The sequence below is a fragment of the Diorhabda sublineata genome, chromosome 1, assembly GCF_026230105.1.
Source record: "Diorhabda sublineata isolate icDioSubl1.1 chromosome 1, icDioSubl1.1, whole genome shotgun sequence".
Taxonomy (NCBI): domain Eukaryota; kingdom Metazoa; phylum Arthropoda; class Insecta; order Coleoptera; family Chrysomelidae; genus Diorhabda; species Diorhabda sublineata.
The window spans coordinates 15,962,267-15,982,170 of record NC_079474.1 but is presented as its reverse complement, the minus strand read 5'-3'; the positions used below and the strand labels follow the sequence as shown (position 1 = coordinate 15,982,170).

At 33.6% G+C, this 19,904-nt stretch overlaps 1 protein-coding gene across 2 annotated transcripts in view; it reads left to right on the top strand.

Annotated features, from left to right (window-relative positions):
- Window positions 1–8: 8 nt before the first annotated feature.
- Window positions 9–19,904, top strand: part of LOC130443601 (protein roadkill) — a 76,979-nt gene continuing 57,083 nt past the window's right edge. The window contains exons 1-2 of one of the 2 annotated variants that reach the window (XM_056778368.1): window positions 9–145; window positions 2,831–2,864. Coding sequence is in view for 1 of the 2 variants with exons in the window: in XM_056778359.1 (XP_056634337.1) it covers window positions 10,818–10,831 (14 nt within the window). In the remaining variant the exon portion in view is untranslated. Of the gene's footprint in view, window positions 146–2,830; window positions 2,865–10,512; window positions 10,832–19,904 lie in introns of those variants that run through there. The other variant, XM_056778359.1, reaches the window with a different exon arrangement.

Here is a 19,904-nt window from a genome sequence, read left to right as displayed (position 1 = left end):
CAAACTTATTTTTTCATTATCAATTAGTTTAAGTGTGAGTTAATTTTGTAAACATAAGTGAATTTAGTAAACTTTATTAGTACAGACATAAAATGTTTCATTGTACCATTTGACACATGGGAATAGTCAACTTATGCAATATTTGGTGAGTATATTGTTTTGAAGGTTATCTTATTTTTATTAGCATTTTAATATACATATTATGATGCCGTTTTAAGCAAATTAACTTAATCATTGTATTATTTCTTCAACTTCTTTACTTTACAAGTAATGAAACGTGTTTGATATTGCACTGAGATATAGTTCCCTTACTGTGTACGAATTGATGTGTCAAATTATTTATAAACATCGAATCATACAATTAGCTGTGAGAATAATCGTACCAGATCATCCATATAATTTATTGAATTAAGGTGATCCACTTTTATAAGTGAAAATGTCAGTCCAAGGGCTGAATGAAATAAATTCTTTGTACTGTTAACATACATTGAATAAAATTGGATGAGTGTACAAGGACAAATACGTGTATTTTCAAAGACTCCGTATAATATATTCAGTAAAATTAATAAACAAAATTTTAATGTTCTTTTAAATAATTTATTATAAATATCTCTTGAAATCCAGTCAATTTAACTCATTCTAAACATAAATGAAAAGTTGTTGAACTTCAAAAATCTCACTTTCAAAAGTATCCATACTGAAATATGACATTCATGGATCATTTTTTGGAACAAACATCACAGATTTAAACTCGAACACAAACTTTTTCTATTGGTTATGACATTTTAAAATTATGTGATAAGTAAAGAAGAAAGTTTTTGCCACAAGAATATATATATAAAATTACAAAATAAAAACAACAATAAATAGCAAGAATTTATATTACAACGCAATAAACTTGAGGAAAGTCATTGGAAAACTTTGAGGTTGAATGTGATTAAGATTTCCACACAAATCAAAAGCTGTTTTGAAGAAACAGAAAAGCTTACAACTTCTAAAACTTATTGAGTAGACACGTCATTTAACAGTAAAAAAGTATGACCTGATAGCTTACGTGGATGATCTAGTAGTGAATCCAAAAGATTCATAGACACATCAACTAAGAAGTCTAAAAATCTTCTGGTGATTACCATAAACGACACGAAACTAGTGGTCAGTTTTCTGACAGGTCACTGCCATCTTAAGACGATGGGAATGGCATAGGTCGACAACTGCAGATTCTAGGAGAAAGCCACGAAAGCAGCAGAGCGAATGTCCTGCCCATTTATCTAAAAATAGGTGCAGGGGGTTGTAAATCCAGAACGACTCCCCAAAACAATCTACAATTAGCTAACAACCAGGGACGTACGTAAAGTATATGGCCCAATAAATATTTCTTTTCTTCCTCCTTTCGTGGATTCGAGACAAATTTATTTAGTTTTAATGTCACCTGTTGATTTTATTGACCGTTTTTCTGTATTTTCTGTACACTATACATTGATATCGAATAATATTAAAACTACATCCTCTTCTTTTTTGTATGTTACGCCACTGATAATCACGGTTTACGAACTGCAATCAAAAATGTAGGTTCGGTGAATGTGTGGTTTATTTAATTCAAATAACAATCGTGGGTACCTGTAGTAAATAAGGTAAACTTTCTAAGTCGAATCTTAAAAACAGTTTTGAAATCACGGAAGGACTAGAATTTCGTTTTAATCGATGTATTCGTTAGGCTTTCGATATTAATGTGGGTAAAGTACTTTTTAGTTGTGTCTATTTCATGATAAAATTTCTGATTTACTGCCTAAATTAAAATATATCAAACATCGTACAATCCACACCAGAACGGAAAACCTCCCTATTTGGATTGAAGAAAAATTTACGGTAATTGCTTAGCAAATAAAATAGATGTAGTTAATTGTTTCACGTAAGTTGGCAATTGTCAAATATCCCAAGTTTAAACTGTTTGCTTTCAACTATGGAAAATCTAAAAGAAAACGAACGACGTAAAATAACAAAATCAAATCGTTTTCGGCTAATCACTTTGTAAGAATGGGGAAAGCCAGACGAAATATTCACCGAAAACCGGGAGTTACTTTACGAAAATTAGGCAGAAAATAAGAAATTTGCATGCAACATTCTAAAGGAACAGAATTTAGTTCCACGATCAATAAAATCGGCACCTAAATACTCTGACAAGCAAAACATAGTTTTTTCTTTTTTTTTCCGATAGCAATCCTTTGTACATGACCGATAAGGGGGCGTTTATAAATTACGTGAGACATTTTTTAGGATTTTTCGACTCCCCCACCCACCCTGATGAGATTTCGTAAGATTTTCCTTTACTACCTCCCCCCTTCCCCAATCTCACGTGAGATTTTTTATAATGTGTTATTGGCTGTAAAATTCATTGGATTTAAAAAAAAATCAAAAAAAACAATTTGTTCTATCACTTTTATTATTGAAAAAAAAACACACCCCCTCTCCCCCCTGAACACCTCACGTAATTTATGGACGTCCCCTAAGTTTGAAGCATTATTTTTCACGATAGAAAAAAGGCTCTCAAAGCCTTTGGAAATTTTGAACAATTCGTTATCTGTTATGCGTAATTTGATGATTTAATGCATTAATCGTTTGCTCGGTATATTTATAAATTCAATATAGAAAGTCGATGAACAGGTGCAAATAAAAAATTTAAAGAACTTGCATGGAAATAGCATCGTACAAAACCTTCTGGTGAAGAGGGCGACTTAATGCAAAGAGGAAACAACTGGAAAGAAAGAATTATTATTAATTTTTTTTATTACCTTTACGTTCTGCTTAAAATTACTATAATTTTTTTTTTTAGGTTCCAACAATGATCTGGATAACAACCTATTTTTGTAAGTACAATTTTCCAAATTGTGTAATAATAATTTAATGTGAAAAGTACTTTTTTGTTGCAATTTCGATATAATATTATTATCTGCTGACGCGATTCATTAATAAAAAACTTTCTTTCGATTGATGTAAATATTGCTGCGCAACTTAAGGCACAGCACACACGTTCCGGTATACCGGACTTGTGCCGCAGCGGATTCAAACTCCAATTAGTTTGATATCGAAAGTAGTTTGGAGTGTTGGAAAAAAATTGTACGAGATACAAACAATTGAATTTATTTATTACTATAATCAGCAAATAAATGCATATGCAGATTATTTAGGAAATGTTAAGAGTAAATTGGACCATTGATTGATGAAATGAAGTAGAATCCTGTAGGATCATTCAGGAAATTAATACTACGACAGGAATTATCTGGAGCAGGCAAAAATTGGAATACACTGAATGATAAAACAGTAAATACATGCGTAAGGACAGGAAAAACCTGTGACGGGAAAAAATTATTTTATCTCTGTTGATAGAAGAATAGATATTTCTTCATTGTGTACATACGTTACGACCTAGTGGGTAACGGTGGAGCCTGCTGCTTGAGATTTCCCGATCTGCGAACTTCCAGTCATCCAACATTTGGCTGAGTTTTACGAGAAAATGGAATTTTTCCTAGTGGAAGAACAGAACGACATGTAGATTGAGCGCTGAAAGATGACATTATTGATTCTGTTACAGCTGTTACAACGAAGTGCATGCCACTATTTACAGATGAAATCCAATTTACAAAAGACAAGTTAAATAATTCCCGTAATTTACGTGTGTGGACAGAAAAAAACTCCCCGTGCTATTCGATTATGGTCGTTCCCAGTTAAGGGTTATCAATTAACGCGTGAATTGGTGTCATAAATGACCAATTTGTAAGTGCTCAGTGTTTTGATGATCCCTTGAGAGGGCCAGTACAAAATATTTGTTTGCCAAAGCGAAAATTTTTTACTGGTAGTGAGATAACATCTCAATAATGTTCATGACGACGTGAAGGTCCCATTTCGTGGCCTTCAAGATCCTCTGATTTCAATCCCGTTGATTAGAATATTTGGGGACTGTTGGAGCAAGTAGTTTACATAGAGAATATTAATAATCGATAAAAAATAATTGGTAGAATCATATTTTTTTGTAAAACTATTAAAAACCATCCCCAGAGTATCCGTAATTAACAATTCGGCAAAAAAATATATAGGGTGCCATTTCGAAAATCTACTTCCAACCATTATTTTCATTTTGTTGCAATTATTTTTGTCTTAACTATTTAATTTTAGTTATTATTTGAAAATCGTTCGTTATCGTTATTAGTTACTGTTTTTTGTTATTTGTCGTTATTGTACTTTGATAAAGTAGTTAAAATACTCGTTGTTCTATGTTTGATAAGAATTTATCATTTACTAAAGATTAACGTTATACAGGGTGCAATATTCAATACGAATCCCTAAATTGATTTTTCCGAAGACGGTCCTGGAATTTCTAAGTTTAAAATCATTCGAATGCTCGATAGTTGTGTACAGCACCACGGTCGATTTCACAAATCTTCCTGTAAATTAAGAAAGAAGAATATTTGATATTTTGTAGTAGCCTTGAGGGGCTAATTTGTAAAAGGAAACTACAAAAAATGTCGATTGGATCTAATGTATTCGGTGCAGTCACGAAGATTCGACCACTGCGGCAAGCTTCAGTAAAAAAAATGAGGCAGAATTATAGTTTATTTCAGAAATATATAGAGTAATAAAACCTCATTAGGTGTGCAAAGGGACCAACGAATATTTAAGCCAATTTCATAGTTTGGCATTGATTTCATTTAAAAAAAAAATTTATCAATTACAGGTAGTACCACCCGGATTGTAGGCCAATTTATGGGTTTAGCCTATTGTTATCCAATCACAAACACAGAAAATAATAGGTACACTTATTTTTTATTGAACATTATGCAAAAAATACATTATACAGAAATTAAATTATATAAAATCATAAAATTCTTCGTCATCTGAGGAATTGTCATCTCCTCTTGACGTTATAATTAACGGGTCGACGGTCCGATCGATCAAGTAGTCAAGATTCCACATTTTCTCCTCTTCTTTAAAGACATGCTGGACTGCTTTTCGCCAGTTCTCTGGTGTCACCTCCTTAATGGCTTGATCTAACAGTAACTCAACGTCTTTCATTTTGAATGTCCTGAATGAACAAATCCTTTTTCTTGCGCTCATATAACTTCTATGGGATTTAGTGGTTAACCAGTTAACTTGCGTTATCCATAACTACTACTGTATCAGCAGGAAGATATTTTATCATTTCACCAAAATAGTCTTGAAAAACATCCGAATCCATGTCCTCGTGGTACTACTGAATTTTCCCTTTACCTGAAGGCACCTTAATACCCGTTGACGGGCCTTCCATGAAAGCTTGGCGAGCACTGGTTATATTTTTGTCTTGCCACATTTTTGGTACAGTATAACCTTCATTAATCCACGTCTCATCAAGATAAAAGATTTTCTTCTGCTCCGTTCTGTACTGCTTTATACTTCTTAAGTATTTTCGTCGCCGGCAAACCATTTCATCGCTTTTCAGTAAAAGTACTTTACGGTTACAGGCAAAATCCATATTTCTCAAAGTGGTCCATAAAAGTTTTTTAGTTATCAACGGAATACTGTCATCCTGGCCAAGCTCCATTAAAATCTTATCTAGGGTGGGTATTTCTTTTTTAAAATCAGAAAAAGAGTGAACTTTTCTTCGAATTACACCTTGGTATCTTCATCAAGGATTTTTACTGGTCTACCTGGACTTTTCTTGGAAGGTTCCACTTGGCCTGCTATCTTTCTCCCCCGCAATAATTTAAAAATTATGGACTTTCCAACTCCAGTCATTCGGGAACATCGGTCGACAGTTTCTTGTACAGTAAATTTCGAGTAATCGTATTTTATGCAATAGTGTACATTTAAAATAATAAGTTTCTCATTCACTAATAGTGGAGAATTATTGGAACATCTTTTCATTGGTGTAAATGTCGCCATTTTATTATTAATCTTATAATACTGTGAACACTATTTTCGGCTTAACAGCAAATACTGATGCGTTAAACTAAACAAATATACTTATAAAGGTCTAAATATTTTGGTAAGGCACCATTGCCCTTACGGCGCACGGTTAAGCCGAATTTGAAATAGGGCTGAAATTAGGCAAAGGTACTAATAAAAGTTTAAACGGTACCTGTTAAACACAAAACGTAACTGTATAATCCACTACCTAAGCAATCCCTACACAATATTTCAAGACCTACACCTATGGCCGACACCTAAATTGAGCCGAACTGGACGGAATTCACCATTTTATTGCTCTATACCTTCCTGAAATAGACTATAAACCCTTATCACTCGTAATGTCACCCTTATAGCCGGGTGAGATGGTGAATATTTTTAAATTAAAAATGCGCCATTTCCTTGATTTTATGGAAAATTTAAGAAAATTAGATTATTTAAGCATATGCAGTTAAAACGCTTACTACAAAAAAAACATTTTTTTATTACAAGAATCAAAAACAAGTATTCTACAAATTAAATATTTGTCAATCCATTTTTGGAAGGCCCGGTTAACGAAAAAACATTTTAAAATATGCAACCAACCAGTATACAATTTCTACCATAACGGCACAATCGTCTGAGATCATAACTTTTTGATACATTACCCCCGCAGCCACGCTACCTGCGTCCCTTTTTAGCAATATATTAATCTATGGGTTTTGATTATATACGCACAATTGGTACGGTGCCGAAGATATTCATTTTCTCTCTCGTTCGAGACACTTTATCTATACTGCGCATGCTTCATCCGCGAAAATATGCGCAGAACTAATTGAAACGCCGGAGGAGAGAGAGAGAGAGAGAGAGAGAGAGAACGATACTATTTAGTGACGTCACCGGTTCTTCTTCAATTTAGTCTCAATAAATTCGTAAGTTGGAAATATATTCGTTTGTATAGCCAGATAACACACATCCTCATAACTCGAACATAATGTTGGCGAGGTTCTGTTTGGCATAAAAATATAAACAAAACAAAAATGTAAACATAATGACGTAGTTGGTGTTCTAGCAGCTGATCGTTTGTTTACAAAAACATGCGCATGTCACAAACTTTCTATTATTCTAGTAACCTTGTTCCGTATATGGTTTTAAAATTATAACCGTGTGCTATTCAGTTTAAAAGTAACTTATTTCCTCAAAATATCTTAACGTGTTCACACGATACACAAATCAAATTCCAGTTTTGACAATTCAACGAAACCGCGCAGAAAAATATTGTACCAGAAAAAGTGTATAACAATTAATAATTAATACAAATAAAATTTAGATATATTGAAAACAAAAGCTTCAAAACAATGATAAAAAGATTTTAAGGATAATAATTTTAACATGACGTTCACCACAAATAGTTTTGTTTGCATTTGGGACGGTAGATAGCGCTGCTATCATAGCAGTCGTACGTTTCGTGGCGGACAATTGGGGCAAAATTATAATCTGTTGTAATGCTATGCAACTTTAAATTCCGACTCACATTAAGTATATTTTGTAAAAGAAACGTTTGATACAATTCGTTACGAATATATTTATTAATCGATAATTGCTATGACAAAGAATATAATTGAATTGTTGTTATGAAATAATTCGTAACGTATTTGTGTACGCCTGTATATGTATTTATGACCTTCGCATCAACACTAAGCGAACCAACGGCGGACAAAGGGTAGCGCCCCTACCTGGAGCTTTATAATCCGCCCCCTGACATCTGTCCTCGAAATAAAGTTATCGGCAATACGCTTGCGCGATATATATTCATGATCCTATTCCATTTCTGTTCGATCCAATGCGTCTGATTATTATTTGAATTACATCGAAATCGATTTGTATATGTATATGCACTTGTTGAGATGATTGTGTCTTTTGTGTAATTATATGATTAGTTTTATGCATGATGACGATTTCGTTAGAAATTATCACGATTACGTTTCATTAACAACTATTAACGATTAATTATTCATTCGTTCAACTACATGGCCTTCTGTCTTAATTTGTTTTACATCTTCTACAACCTCTTCACTCAATTTTAAAATTTAATTACATTCACCTACGAGGGCTGATCCGCATGTACCACTTATAATAATTCGTAGGTGTCGGCGGCCGTGAAGCCATTGTGCACATAGGCCTTCAGATAGGCCCGTCGTGTCCCACTAGACGTTACCAAAGTTCGATGTCCTTTGATAAGCCGATCAGGCGCTTTGGCTTGAACCCTTTGATGTCGTTAGGCAGGTTGTGGGGTTTGTCTAAGTGTGGTGGATAACTGCAGTTTCGTCCTTCTCCATGCACGATTGGCACTCCGGATCATCCGTGATGCCCATGGTGTGATGGTGACGTCTTAGATGGCAGTGTTCGATTACTAGTCTGATTTCGTGCCTATTTAGCGCCTATTGATTACCACTTATGATAAAAAATCAATTTTATGTTACAATACAGTTTCCATTGAAGTTAAATCATTTTTCCCATCGACCTTATAACATTTCTAATGTATCTCTCATAAGAGATTGATCACCACCATCTTGCAAACATTCTGCTGTGAGTTCAATGCAGCAAATACCTAGGCTGCTGTTTTTATAAAAAGGAAAAAGGCACTACACCTGAGGATTTGTCCTGTCTGGAAATGAAATTCGCTTTTTGGGTGTTGAATTAGCTAAGACAGCTTCACAATAACTTGGTGCCCTCTTTAAGACCAAAAAGTATTACTCTGCAACAGCTTCCAATCCTCTACAAGTCTCAAAGGAGCTCAGGATGCTCGATTCAATATAGAAGAAACCAATTTGATTTATAGGTGACCCAAAATTTACAAGAAACTACTACATAGTGGCCAGCTCTGAACCCCGATCTCAACCCTGTTGAGAATGTTTGGGACATGCTTGATAAGCGTCTAAATTATATTCTACGCAAACGTAATGACCTAGACCACGTGGTACAATGTCGTCATAAGACTATTATTCGATAAAAATTCCCAATATTGTAAAAAATGATTCAATTTCAATTTTATTTCGAATTTGTTATTTTAATTATTTTCATAATGTGTGAGAAACTATATATATTATTATTAAAATTTTCTCAATAAAATATTTTTCAATGTGTTTGATATTCGAGTATCCAATTTTTTATTTGAGCAGTGTATATTTTGATGTAATCTGTAGATAGAAGGACCCTGTCAATAATCCTAAACAAACAATCTACAGAGGGGTCGGATCTAAGGAATATACGTACAATTTAGATTGGGGAACATGGTATCAAAGTGAAAATATTAATAGAGAAAATGGTTGTAAATGTAAACAAATGAGAGTCGTGGACATTCGCGTTATTTGTATATCGAATTGTTGATGTGTATATAAAAACAATTTACTTAATTAAAACTTTTTCATTTATATAAAAGAATCGTCAAACTCTACATTTAACTGTCATTTCAGGTTAACGAAAAAATTTATGACCGTTTCTAGTGCAATTAAGTTATTTATTCATGCAATCTCGATTTAAATCGAACATCCGCGCCACCGTTGCCAGTTTGTGAAAATAAGTAGGATATTGTCGGATAAGCAAAAATTAAATTGAATATGTGGGAAATTGAAAAATAATATAAAAAACTATAAATTTTGAAGAAGCATCCAAATGAAAGCTATTTCTGGCAACTTTATTAACGCGTTTCAGTTTAAAGAAAAGATTTCAAGTTTATCTATAGACAATATCAGGTTATTAGTGTAATAAACTTGAGGGTCTTCAAGTTTTTAAATTATTTACAATCGCACAGGGTGTTACAGAATGCTGGGCCATATCAAAGTTCTATTTTTTTTTAAATTTTATTGCATATTTGTATTGTGATGTGTTCTACGGGGTATTTAAAAAGTTATAACTGATTTTCCGTAAAAAATTAGGATCTGGTGCGGCCAAAGCATTCGAATAGTTGTAAAAATTTTAGAAAATTATTTATTTCGTTAATATTCATCGAAACTGATACAGGGTGAATCAAAATACTAATACATTATTAGGCCGACAAACCCTATACGTGTTTCGCACCATAGAATTGAACTAGATGACATCTTTTCTCAAGACCCGATAGGAAACTCCCCTATCACCTCCTTTAGCTACTTTCCAGTGGTATTCTTGTAATTTGGCGAACTCGTTCAACATCAAATAGCCGACGACAATGAATAATACGGTTACGTAACTATATCCTTCTCATCAATAGACTCCCAAAGCTCTTTGAGTCGACGATCTATTTTCTTCTTATTTTCCTTTCAAAATTCCGTTCATATTTCTAAAACGACAAAATGAATTCTGAAAACTGCCTCAAAGGTACATGCCTTCTGCTTTTTATCGATCAAAATCTCTTTTCTCCTTTTTGTGATTTTAAATTTTTTATCTTTGAATAAAAACGATTGTTAATCAAATTTTAAAAAAAAGTACCTAAAGAAATAACGAAATTAATATCTCACAAGTTGACAACGTCGCATTAGTCGTAATGGCAGTCACCGAAGTGGCCTCGATCCGCTCCGATTACCTCCGAATAGGAACTTTTCCCATTATTTGGTCGTAGTAGAGGGGAGTAGTGATTCGGGTTTTGTATCATTGTTTGATATATTTCAGTTTTCATCAGTCCTCGAATGCAGGTAAATACGAGGTATTTGTGACAACTGTACTGGTTTTCTCTCGACAGTTTTTTTCGTATTTCAATTAGTATTTTTGGTATAATTTCGAAATGAAAACGTGCTCGATCGGGTTATGAAATGTTATTTGAAGTGTGTTTGAGTGATAAATAGGCAGTGTCGTGATTTTTTCTTTCGGAAGATTATTAAATAGGTGCACTGGAACCCTCAAATTTGGATTACTTTTTGAAAATGGCCCTCGCAAGGTAAACCTCTTCATCAAAATAATCATAGGAAACGTAACTTTGCTCTTCTGTAAATGTAATTGGAAGTTTATTGAATTAGTAGTAGATTAGGGGAGGTTTAAACCATTGTAAAACAACTTGAATCGTAAAATGGCGTTTTGTAGTTTTTTTTATTTATTTTGTGTCAACTTTATATCTTTCTTTATCTATGTACATTGTCTTCTTGTGAGTCGGGGCCGATGGACTCTCCTGGAGTGCCCAAGGTCTCGGTCATTGCCCGGAAATTGACAATGAATGCACTTTTCATATAAGAAAAAGAGAAGACACGTGAAATTATCATCATAGTTAATGAATTTTGCATTTTTACGCGTTTATATAGTTTCTTTGAAAACTGTTGTACGAGTTTGTTGTGTATTTTTTAAGCACGTGTTTCATGCTGCTAAATGTTTATTTGCGTTATAAGAGGCGGGACTTGAAGAAAGGTTGTTGGCTTTAGAATTATTTCCTCTGATATGTCTCAACTACATATTTTTTTTTTAATATACAGACATAATACTGTAAATATTGCCTGATTGTTAAGTGCGTAAAAATAGATATCTAGGTAATTGGTTATACAGTTACAAAAATTGTGTAATTTCTTTCCAAATTAATATTTTTTACTCGCGGTTGAAAAGTATGATACATACAACTTCGGTCATAGATCCTACATCTGTAAATCACGATGAACATTTATTTTTTCATCGGCATTATTGAATTAATAAAGGAAATGGGTTTAATCGATTTCTCATTTGTTTATGTACATAAATAACCGATTTTTGTTTGTAATATATTATATAATTATTATATTTTCGTCTGTTAATGGGTTTTAAGTTCTATGTTGATAAAAGTTACCTTTATATTGACCTCGAAAGAAATTCTTTTACCTGGTCACAGGTAAACTTTATTCTTGTACAGTTTGACTACCTGTTCTCGGAGTTATGGTTACTGTATGAACGAGTATATCAAAAAGAAAAGGGAATGAGTGAATTTATAAATAAACCAAAAGTGAGTTTAAATTTTCTTATATATTTCGTATTACTTACACAGTGGGGCCGAATGACCGGTTTTTATTGAAATTTTGAAGAAAATTAAAGATCTAATTTAAAGACTATCTTGATGATGCCACCCTTGTGGTATGTACGCCCTTTTCCCGGCAAATAAAAGGACAAATCTAGTTATTTTTTGCTTTAAAATAATATTTAAACTGTAGCAGTGGGATTAGCTTTGCATAATGTCGAACAACGTACAAGATTTATCATATTATGCCATATTTAGTCCTTCTAGAACGTTGTATCTAATGCCCTGCTTCATGTTAAGCGGTCTTCAAATAAGTTAAATGGGAATTTCCGATCTATTTTTAATTATCAAATTGGCGTAAATATAAAAAAAAAATCACAGTATTAGGTTGCTTCAGTCAAATAAAACGGAAGACTTATTCTACCGAGACCCACCACAAACGAAAGTTTTAATCGCATTTCCTGAATTGTTATCATTTTTTATCTTTTTAATAAACCCAAATAAACAGCTCACTTCCTAAAATAATTTGAGATAAAAGATGTATTCAAAATTAATAATACGAGGGTGACGTGATATATTTGTAGCCAGTTCTAACTCCTCTACTTTCGTAACATCTTAAAATATAGTTACCCTTATATAAGAGGGTGACGCTGTATATTTGTAGCCAGCTTTAACTCTTCTACTTTAGTAGCGTCTTAATATATAGAGTTACTCTCGTATACGAGGGTGACGCTCTATATTTGTAGTCAGCTTTAACTCCTCTACTTTCGTAACATCTTAAAATATAGTTACCCTTATATAAGAGGGTGACGCTCTATATTTGTAGCCAGCTTTAACTCCTCTACTTTCGTAGCGTCTTGAAATATAGAGTTACCCTCGTATATGAGGGTGACGCTCTATATTTGTAGCCAGTTCTAACTCCTCTACTCTCGTAGCGTCTTAAAATATATAGTTACCCTCGTATATGAGGGTAACGCTGTATATTTGTAGCCAGCTTTAACTCCTCTACTTTCGTAGCGTCTTGAAATATAGAGTTACCCTCGTATATGAGGGTGAAGCTCTATATTTGTAGCCAGCTTTAACTCTTCTACTTTAGTAGCGTCTTAATATATAGAGTTACTCTCGTATACGAGGGTGACGCTCTATATTTGTAGTCAGCTTTAACTCCTCTACTTTCGTAACATCTTAAAATATAGTTACCCTTATATAAGAGGGTGACGCTCTATATTTGTAGCCAGCTTTAACTCCTCTACTTTCGTAGCGTCTTGAAATATAGAGTTACCCTCGTATATGAGGGTGACGCTCTATATTTGTAGCCAGTTCTAACTCCTCTACTCTCGTAGCGTCTTAAAATATAGAGTTATTTTCGTATATGAGGGTGACGCTCTATATTTGTAGCCAGCTTTAACTCCTCTACTTTCGTAACATCTTAAAATATAGTTACCCTTATATAAGAGGGCGACGCTCTATATTTGTGGCCAGCTTTAACTCCTCTACTTTCGTAGCGGCTTAAATTATAGAGTTACCCTCGTATACGGGGGTGACGCTCTATATTTGTGGTCGTTAAGTTGAAGGATATCATTTTTATGTCGTAACGTCTTTACGAAACTTGGGCTCGTTTATAAACTTTGATTCCAGTTAAAGGACGACCTACTTTCAGTAATTACATTTAGGAAATACCGAATTTGAAGCTCTTATGCCCTCGCATATTCACAACTAACGTAGGGTAGCAAATAAGTTTCTCGCCCCTGCCTTCGCTTTCAGCCTCCCTCGTCGGGAATAGAATGAAGGGCGAAAGTATAAGAAGGGAAAATAAAATTTGCATGACAAAAGAGATCTAACTGTGCGCAAGCGGGTGATATACAATGCTAATTAAAATTTGGTAAATAATCAAAAGTATTATATCTGATAAAAGATGGTGTCTTTTATTTTTCTACCGACCCTGGACAAATCAATATACATATAGTAATTAGAGATAATGATCGTCTGGCCTTCGTCGTCCAAAAGTATGCAATTTTCGCCATAGTTTTAATGTAGCGCAACGATTGCTGAACAAACGTGTTAGTGTAGTCGCTATATACAATTTTATAAATCTTGCAACAATTTCTACATATAAATAATTTAATTTCTTTATATAAATATCATATTTAAAAAATTAACGGTTGAAAATTCCCGCTAAAACGCTCATTACCAATATGGCGGTGCACTGACGTCAGTACATAGTAAACTTTTAAGCAGTTCATAGGATTCTTTAGTGTTTATTTGTTATATCGATATAAAAGGTGGCGTAAAGTGCCCCAGTATACTGATACTTTCTTATATTTGATGTAAATTCTTATATTTATTTTTCCAACATTACAATAAATATTATTGATGATAAAATAAAATGGAAACTTAATGTCAGAAGCCCAAAAACCATATCATTGATACAAGTAAATAAAACAACAACTATAAGAAAACAAAGTAAATGTGAAGGCATTAATCGGACAATGTATCGGGCGTTTACTATATAGTGACGTCACGCGCAGCTACTGTTACTGTGACACAATATAAGTTTATTGCAATTGTGGGCGTGAGTCTTAGGATCAACGCTACCGAAATTCGATAATTACTTAAGGTAAAGTCGCGCGTGTCGAATCTCTAGGAACAGCGGAACATCTATAAGAATCAAGCTTTCGAAATCTGCTCGCTTCGGTGTTCCTAAACAGGGTAAACTTCTCGCCTGGGTTCGAGCTTTATGCGAAGGATGCGTTCCGATTAAATTCGTGATAAGAGAAATACGCGTATAACGAAATTGATGATATAACAAGCAAAAAACATTACAAATTACTTTCATTACCTATAAGACTCTCTAATATTCTGGACCAGAATATATTTTTGAAAAGTGGGTTAAACTTTTTTTCGACTGTTCTTTTTCGTATATTTTCGAAGTATTTTTCATTTTCATTGATTCTTCATCGTTCGAGGTGCTCGATTGCAAACTCAGACTCCTCCATCATAAAAGCGATATTTCAAACTATCTGAATTATAGTATCTTGAACTCGGAAACGTCTGCTTGATGCCTCTACCATATCAGATCAAAAGATTCTCCAATTTCCGTTCATACAGCTCAGCTCCACTTCATTCCAATGTGTAGCAATGTTTTGTACAGCATTCATGATGTGATAATATTCGTTATGAGTTGCTTTCTTGAAATTTACTCGATAACATTTAATTGGTTTAGAAGAAGTATCATTTTGAAACCATTGTATAACGAATATTGTAATAAAATGATGGGTTGTCGATGTTTAATATCAAAATAATTATATGTTTGCAGAAAAAATTTCATTTCGCGATTCGGTCTATATTTAAAAATAGTTTACCGCACTAATCTCCTCTACTATCATTTTACTCTCCCAATTAACCGTCGTCGAGTTGGCAACGGTTTTGCCGAAAAATTTCGGCCTCGGTTTTGGTTTAATCGACAATGACGGAGTAATAGTCCAGGATCCCTCGTATATCTTTGCACTTGATTATTATCAAGCTGATTTTTTGTGAGTAGCAAATTTGCATCCTTGCTACCTCTGTTAGCTACCGCAATCGAGAGTTTCTTACAAGGGCGTCTCTCAAAGCTACTCCCAAAAAATTAACTTGATAGTAATCAAATGAAGAAATGTACGAGGGATCCTGGACTATAAAGTTTATATTGCTGATTGTCCTTAAACACACACACATACCCACGCGCGCGCGTAAAACAATTACTGTTATCTTTCATTTTCTAATATTAGGCACCCGATGTAATACGATGAGGATCATTGATGTAAATCAGACATAATAATCTAAACGTATATTGCAAGGTCTTATCTTTCATTACACACTGTATACTTTAAATATAAATATATAAATCGAACGACCTCTATATTAATAGGTAAAATAGAGGAATTTAGAATAATTTTATTGTAAACCTTGTGTAGCATTATATGCACGTGTAGCAATACTTTATCAAATAGTTGCTCTTAAAACCGATTAAAATTAAAATCGTATGCAACGAGATTGAAAATTTAATTTTTTATTTAACGAAAATAAATTTTACAAGAATAATTGTGTTCATTTCATATTATTAACAGGCTTACAAAGTTTATAACTGTGGTTATATTTTATAAATCCAGAGATACGTTCCAAATAAGTACTACGTCATCAGCGCCGATTGTGTAGAAGAGCGTAAGGCCCCTTTCACACCAAACGAATCCGAATCAATCTGGATCACTCCGAATCAAGTAGAATCTGATTCGTCATCTCCACTCTTTCACACCAGCTGAATCAACCTGAATAATTCTTACCTGGAATGTTTAATTCTTCGCCAATTTTCCTCCAACTATTTTCTTGGTCAATCAGGTTCAACTTGATTCGGAGTGATTCTAATTGATTCGGATTCGTTTGGTGTGAAAGGGGCCTAAGGCCTCTTTGACAATCAAACTGGGTAAAGTGATATTTTTACGACAAACAGTTGATTTGTTGTTGAAAATGGAACAAGGGTTTTTTCGGGCTTCTTCAGACAACTTCCCCTAAATAGATTCCCTTGCAATGACTAAGTATTTTGATACAAATAACGATTTTACGTCTGTTAAAATCCGCGACATAAACCAGATGAACAGACAGATCGATAGAATGACGTCAATGGGCAAAAACAAGATTTTATGTGAGTTACCGAATGTTAAAGTTAGATATGTGAAATTTAATATAGAGCGAATTCGACTTTGTTGGACGGTATTCGAGTAAAAATAATCAAAATGAGATATCTAGAAAAAAGTATCAACCAACTTACATACAAAATTTATAAACCTCTGAGTTTTCTTTAACAATAATTAAGTTAGTTCCCGTCTGAACGGTACGCCAATGCAAAATGTTTTTGATAACAAACTTGTACTTGATAACAGTTCTTTTATTCATTGCATTACATCGTTTTTTCTGCGTTACTGATAATTAAAATAATATAATAATGGTGTTGGTACATTTTGGGCACAATGGAATATTTATACTACTTCATACACCCTATTTGCCAGATTCAGCACCCAGTGATTATTTTCTGTACTCGGATTCGAAAAAATGGCTCGGTAGTGAAAGATTATGAAGATATATGAAGAGTTGTCTGCAGTTAAGGGCTATTTTGAGTAGCTCGATGAATTTTATGATAAAAAGGGTTTCGAACGTACTGAACATCGCTGAGAGAATTGTATAAGGGCCAGGTACTTCTGGAACCATCCTCGTAATACGTTGAATAAGTTTCGAAAACATGTGCAATAAGTATTCGAATTTTCTTTAAACATTTTAAGTTCCAAACGATTTCTCAGTTTACGAGAGAAATTCGAAGACTTTCTCTCTCGCGCAATTTCTAAAAGTAATGAACTGAATTAGATTCACGTAATAATACTGGAAGGTGCTACTTAACAATAGAAGTTACGCTATACAAATTCTTGAATCTGGTCAATTAAAACGTTCGGATTTCTTTTGGTTTCCTACAAAATAAAATGATTGAAAAATCGAATAAGTTTTACAAAATACGTTTCGAAAAACTCATTAGGAACTAAAGAAAAAAAGTAACATTGCGATTTAAGTAAAATAATAATCATAAATAGTTTTTAAGAATGAACCCAGAACATTTTGATTAATTATTACTTTAAACGCACTTCTATGACTGTGACTTTGTATGATTGACCTTTTCCCACGCGATTACCATTTGTAGATATTAGGTGCCTCAGTTGTAAGGTTAATTTACCATAATATGAGTGCATATAACATACAGGTCCTAAATGAAATTATATTGAAGGTAAAAATATAATTTTTATTTTTCAAAATATTCTCCGTTAAGATTATCGAAGGATTTTATCCATTCCGTTTGAGGTACCCCCAAAACATCTGATTTGAATGCAGCAACAGCTTCTTCACATGTAAAAAAACCTTAACCTCACAATTTATTTTTGATTCGCGGAGGTAAGAAAAAAATCACTTACAATTACACTGTCTGTCGCACGTTTCGATATTTTCCCACCGATAAACCTCCGGAAAACCTTTTCGACGCTTTAACTTATTTGAAGCAATGTTGGACCTGTACTAAGCTAAGGCGTAGAGCCGCAAACTTTGCTATTACTTTGACGTAATTATTGTGTACTCCAAACTGTTGGCCTCTTAGTTAACATCGAGTTTAAAAATTGTCTGGAGCAATACTACTTACAGTCTTTGTCGTTGAACATACTGACACTCACAGAGGAAGCGCTCGGTTGTTTCCTTGCAAGAGCTGTCTCTCCGATGATCACCAGGCGGTTATTCACCGGAAAATATCGAGTAAACATGCTAGTAACTCTCCTTACCTCGTCTTTGTTAAATGTAAGAACTTTTTGGGCTCAATTAATAGAATTAGACATAAATCTCTTCGATTGCTTTAGATCTGGAGTCTTACTACTCCGTGTTTTTGATTTCTACTTATTTTACTACTTTTCTAATATCAAGGATTGATAACTTTGAAATGTTGTGATCCTATAAAATGATTTGTCGAGCACTACATGTAGTTTTTAGCTCTATCAGTAATTTTCATTAAAAAGTCGCAAATAAAACTTTGAAGCAACTAAAACACATTTTTATTTCATTTTACTGAAATTATATTCGCTTGTCGTATTAAGTACAACTCTGTATAATTCTTTTACTTTTATAAGCCGATTATGGTTTGATAAAGTGAGAATATCTGTGATAATATTTTCGTTTTTTGATGATTTGCATTATACCTATCTAGTTTGAGGGCGATCATGATTCGTGCTTTAGAAAATAATTTCTTATACATAAAAAAATCGTATATCTACATATATTACGAATGAAACTTATCTGTGCTGGTCGAATAGTTGTTATCGAATTTCTAATTCACCTATAGAAAAATTCAATTCGAAACGAAGGACAAAAACTCAAATATAACGATACGACCCTGCAATCGTATGCTACGTCAATCGGATCTGTTTCGTTCGTCCTTGTCACGTGTTTCTATCTTATTGTAAAAAAAAATAAATAAGTACACATGGTGTTTGTACGCGGTTGCCTCGTAATCCTGTAAAATTACCAGTAAAATCTTTTTTTTATTTTCATTTTAGAAAAACGTTGAAAATCACGTGTGCTTTTAATAAGTCGATGATGTTTCGTGACTTGGAAGTGTATCTAACCGGTTCACGTGTTCCTAACATAAATAAGATACATTTATATCACAACCCATTTAATTCTATTAGTTTGCATCCTGCATAAATTTACATTTTATTGATATAGAACTTAATTTTTTTTTTATTTTGGAAAATTATTAAATGTATCGTAAGAAAATTGAGAGTGTTGGGTTCAATATTATATCCCAACAACGAAGATTTAATCGAACCAATGAACTTTATCCGAGGAATGTGCTTCCAAGCAAACGAAAACCGTGTTTTTGGCCGATAAGATCACGGCCACAGCATTTTAGGATTCCATTTTTTTGTACAAAGGAGAAACTATAATTGGCCATTTTATGATGTCTAAAACAACAGCTTTTTTTGAAAAAAAAAGAGTTTTGCTTCACTTTGAAAACACGCTTATCCATTTTTTCTACTACTAATACAACTACGTCTCGATTTGTTACTCAATCCATCATAGTTATATCATTTATATTTCGTTGTGTAAAGCGAAGATTACACAGTCAGCGGGGAAGGTATTTTGGGACATTAGAGAGTGATTACGATCGATTTTCTAATTGAACAACGAACAGTGACCAGGAAGAAGAAAATTTCGAGACTTGAGTTCGATATTCCGGAGAGTAAACGCCCGTGGAAAATTACACTCTCAGTGGGGAAGGCGAGATGTTATGGGACATGATAAGATAATTTTCTCACCGAACAAAGAACTGTGGATGCTCAGTACCGTGATAACCTCCTAAACAACACTGAAACCTGTCTACAGATCGAAACGACGTGATATTGCTGCAAGACAACGCCGAACCACATACAGCTCGTCTTAAGATGGAAACGTTGAACGAATTGGGTTGCGAAACATT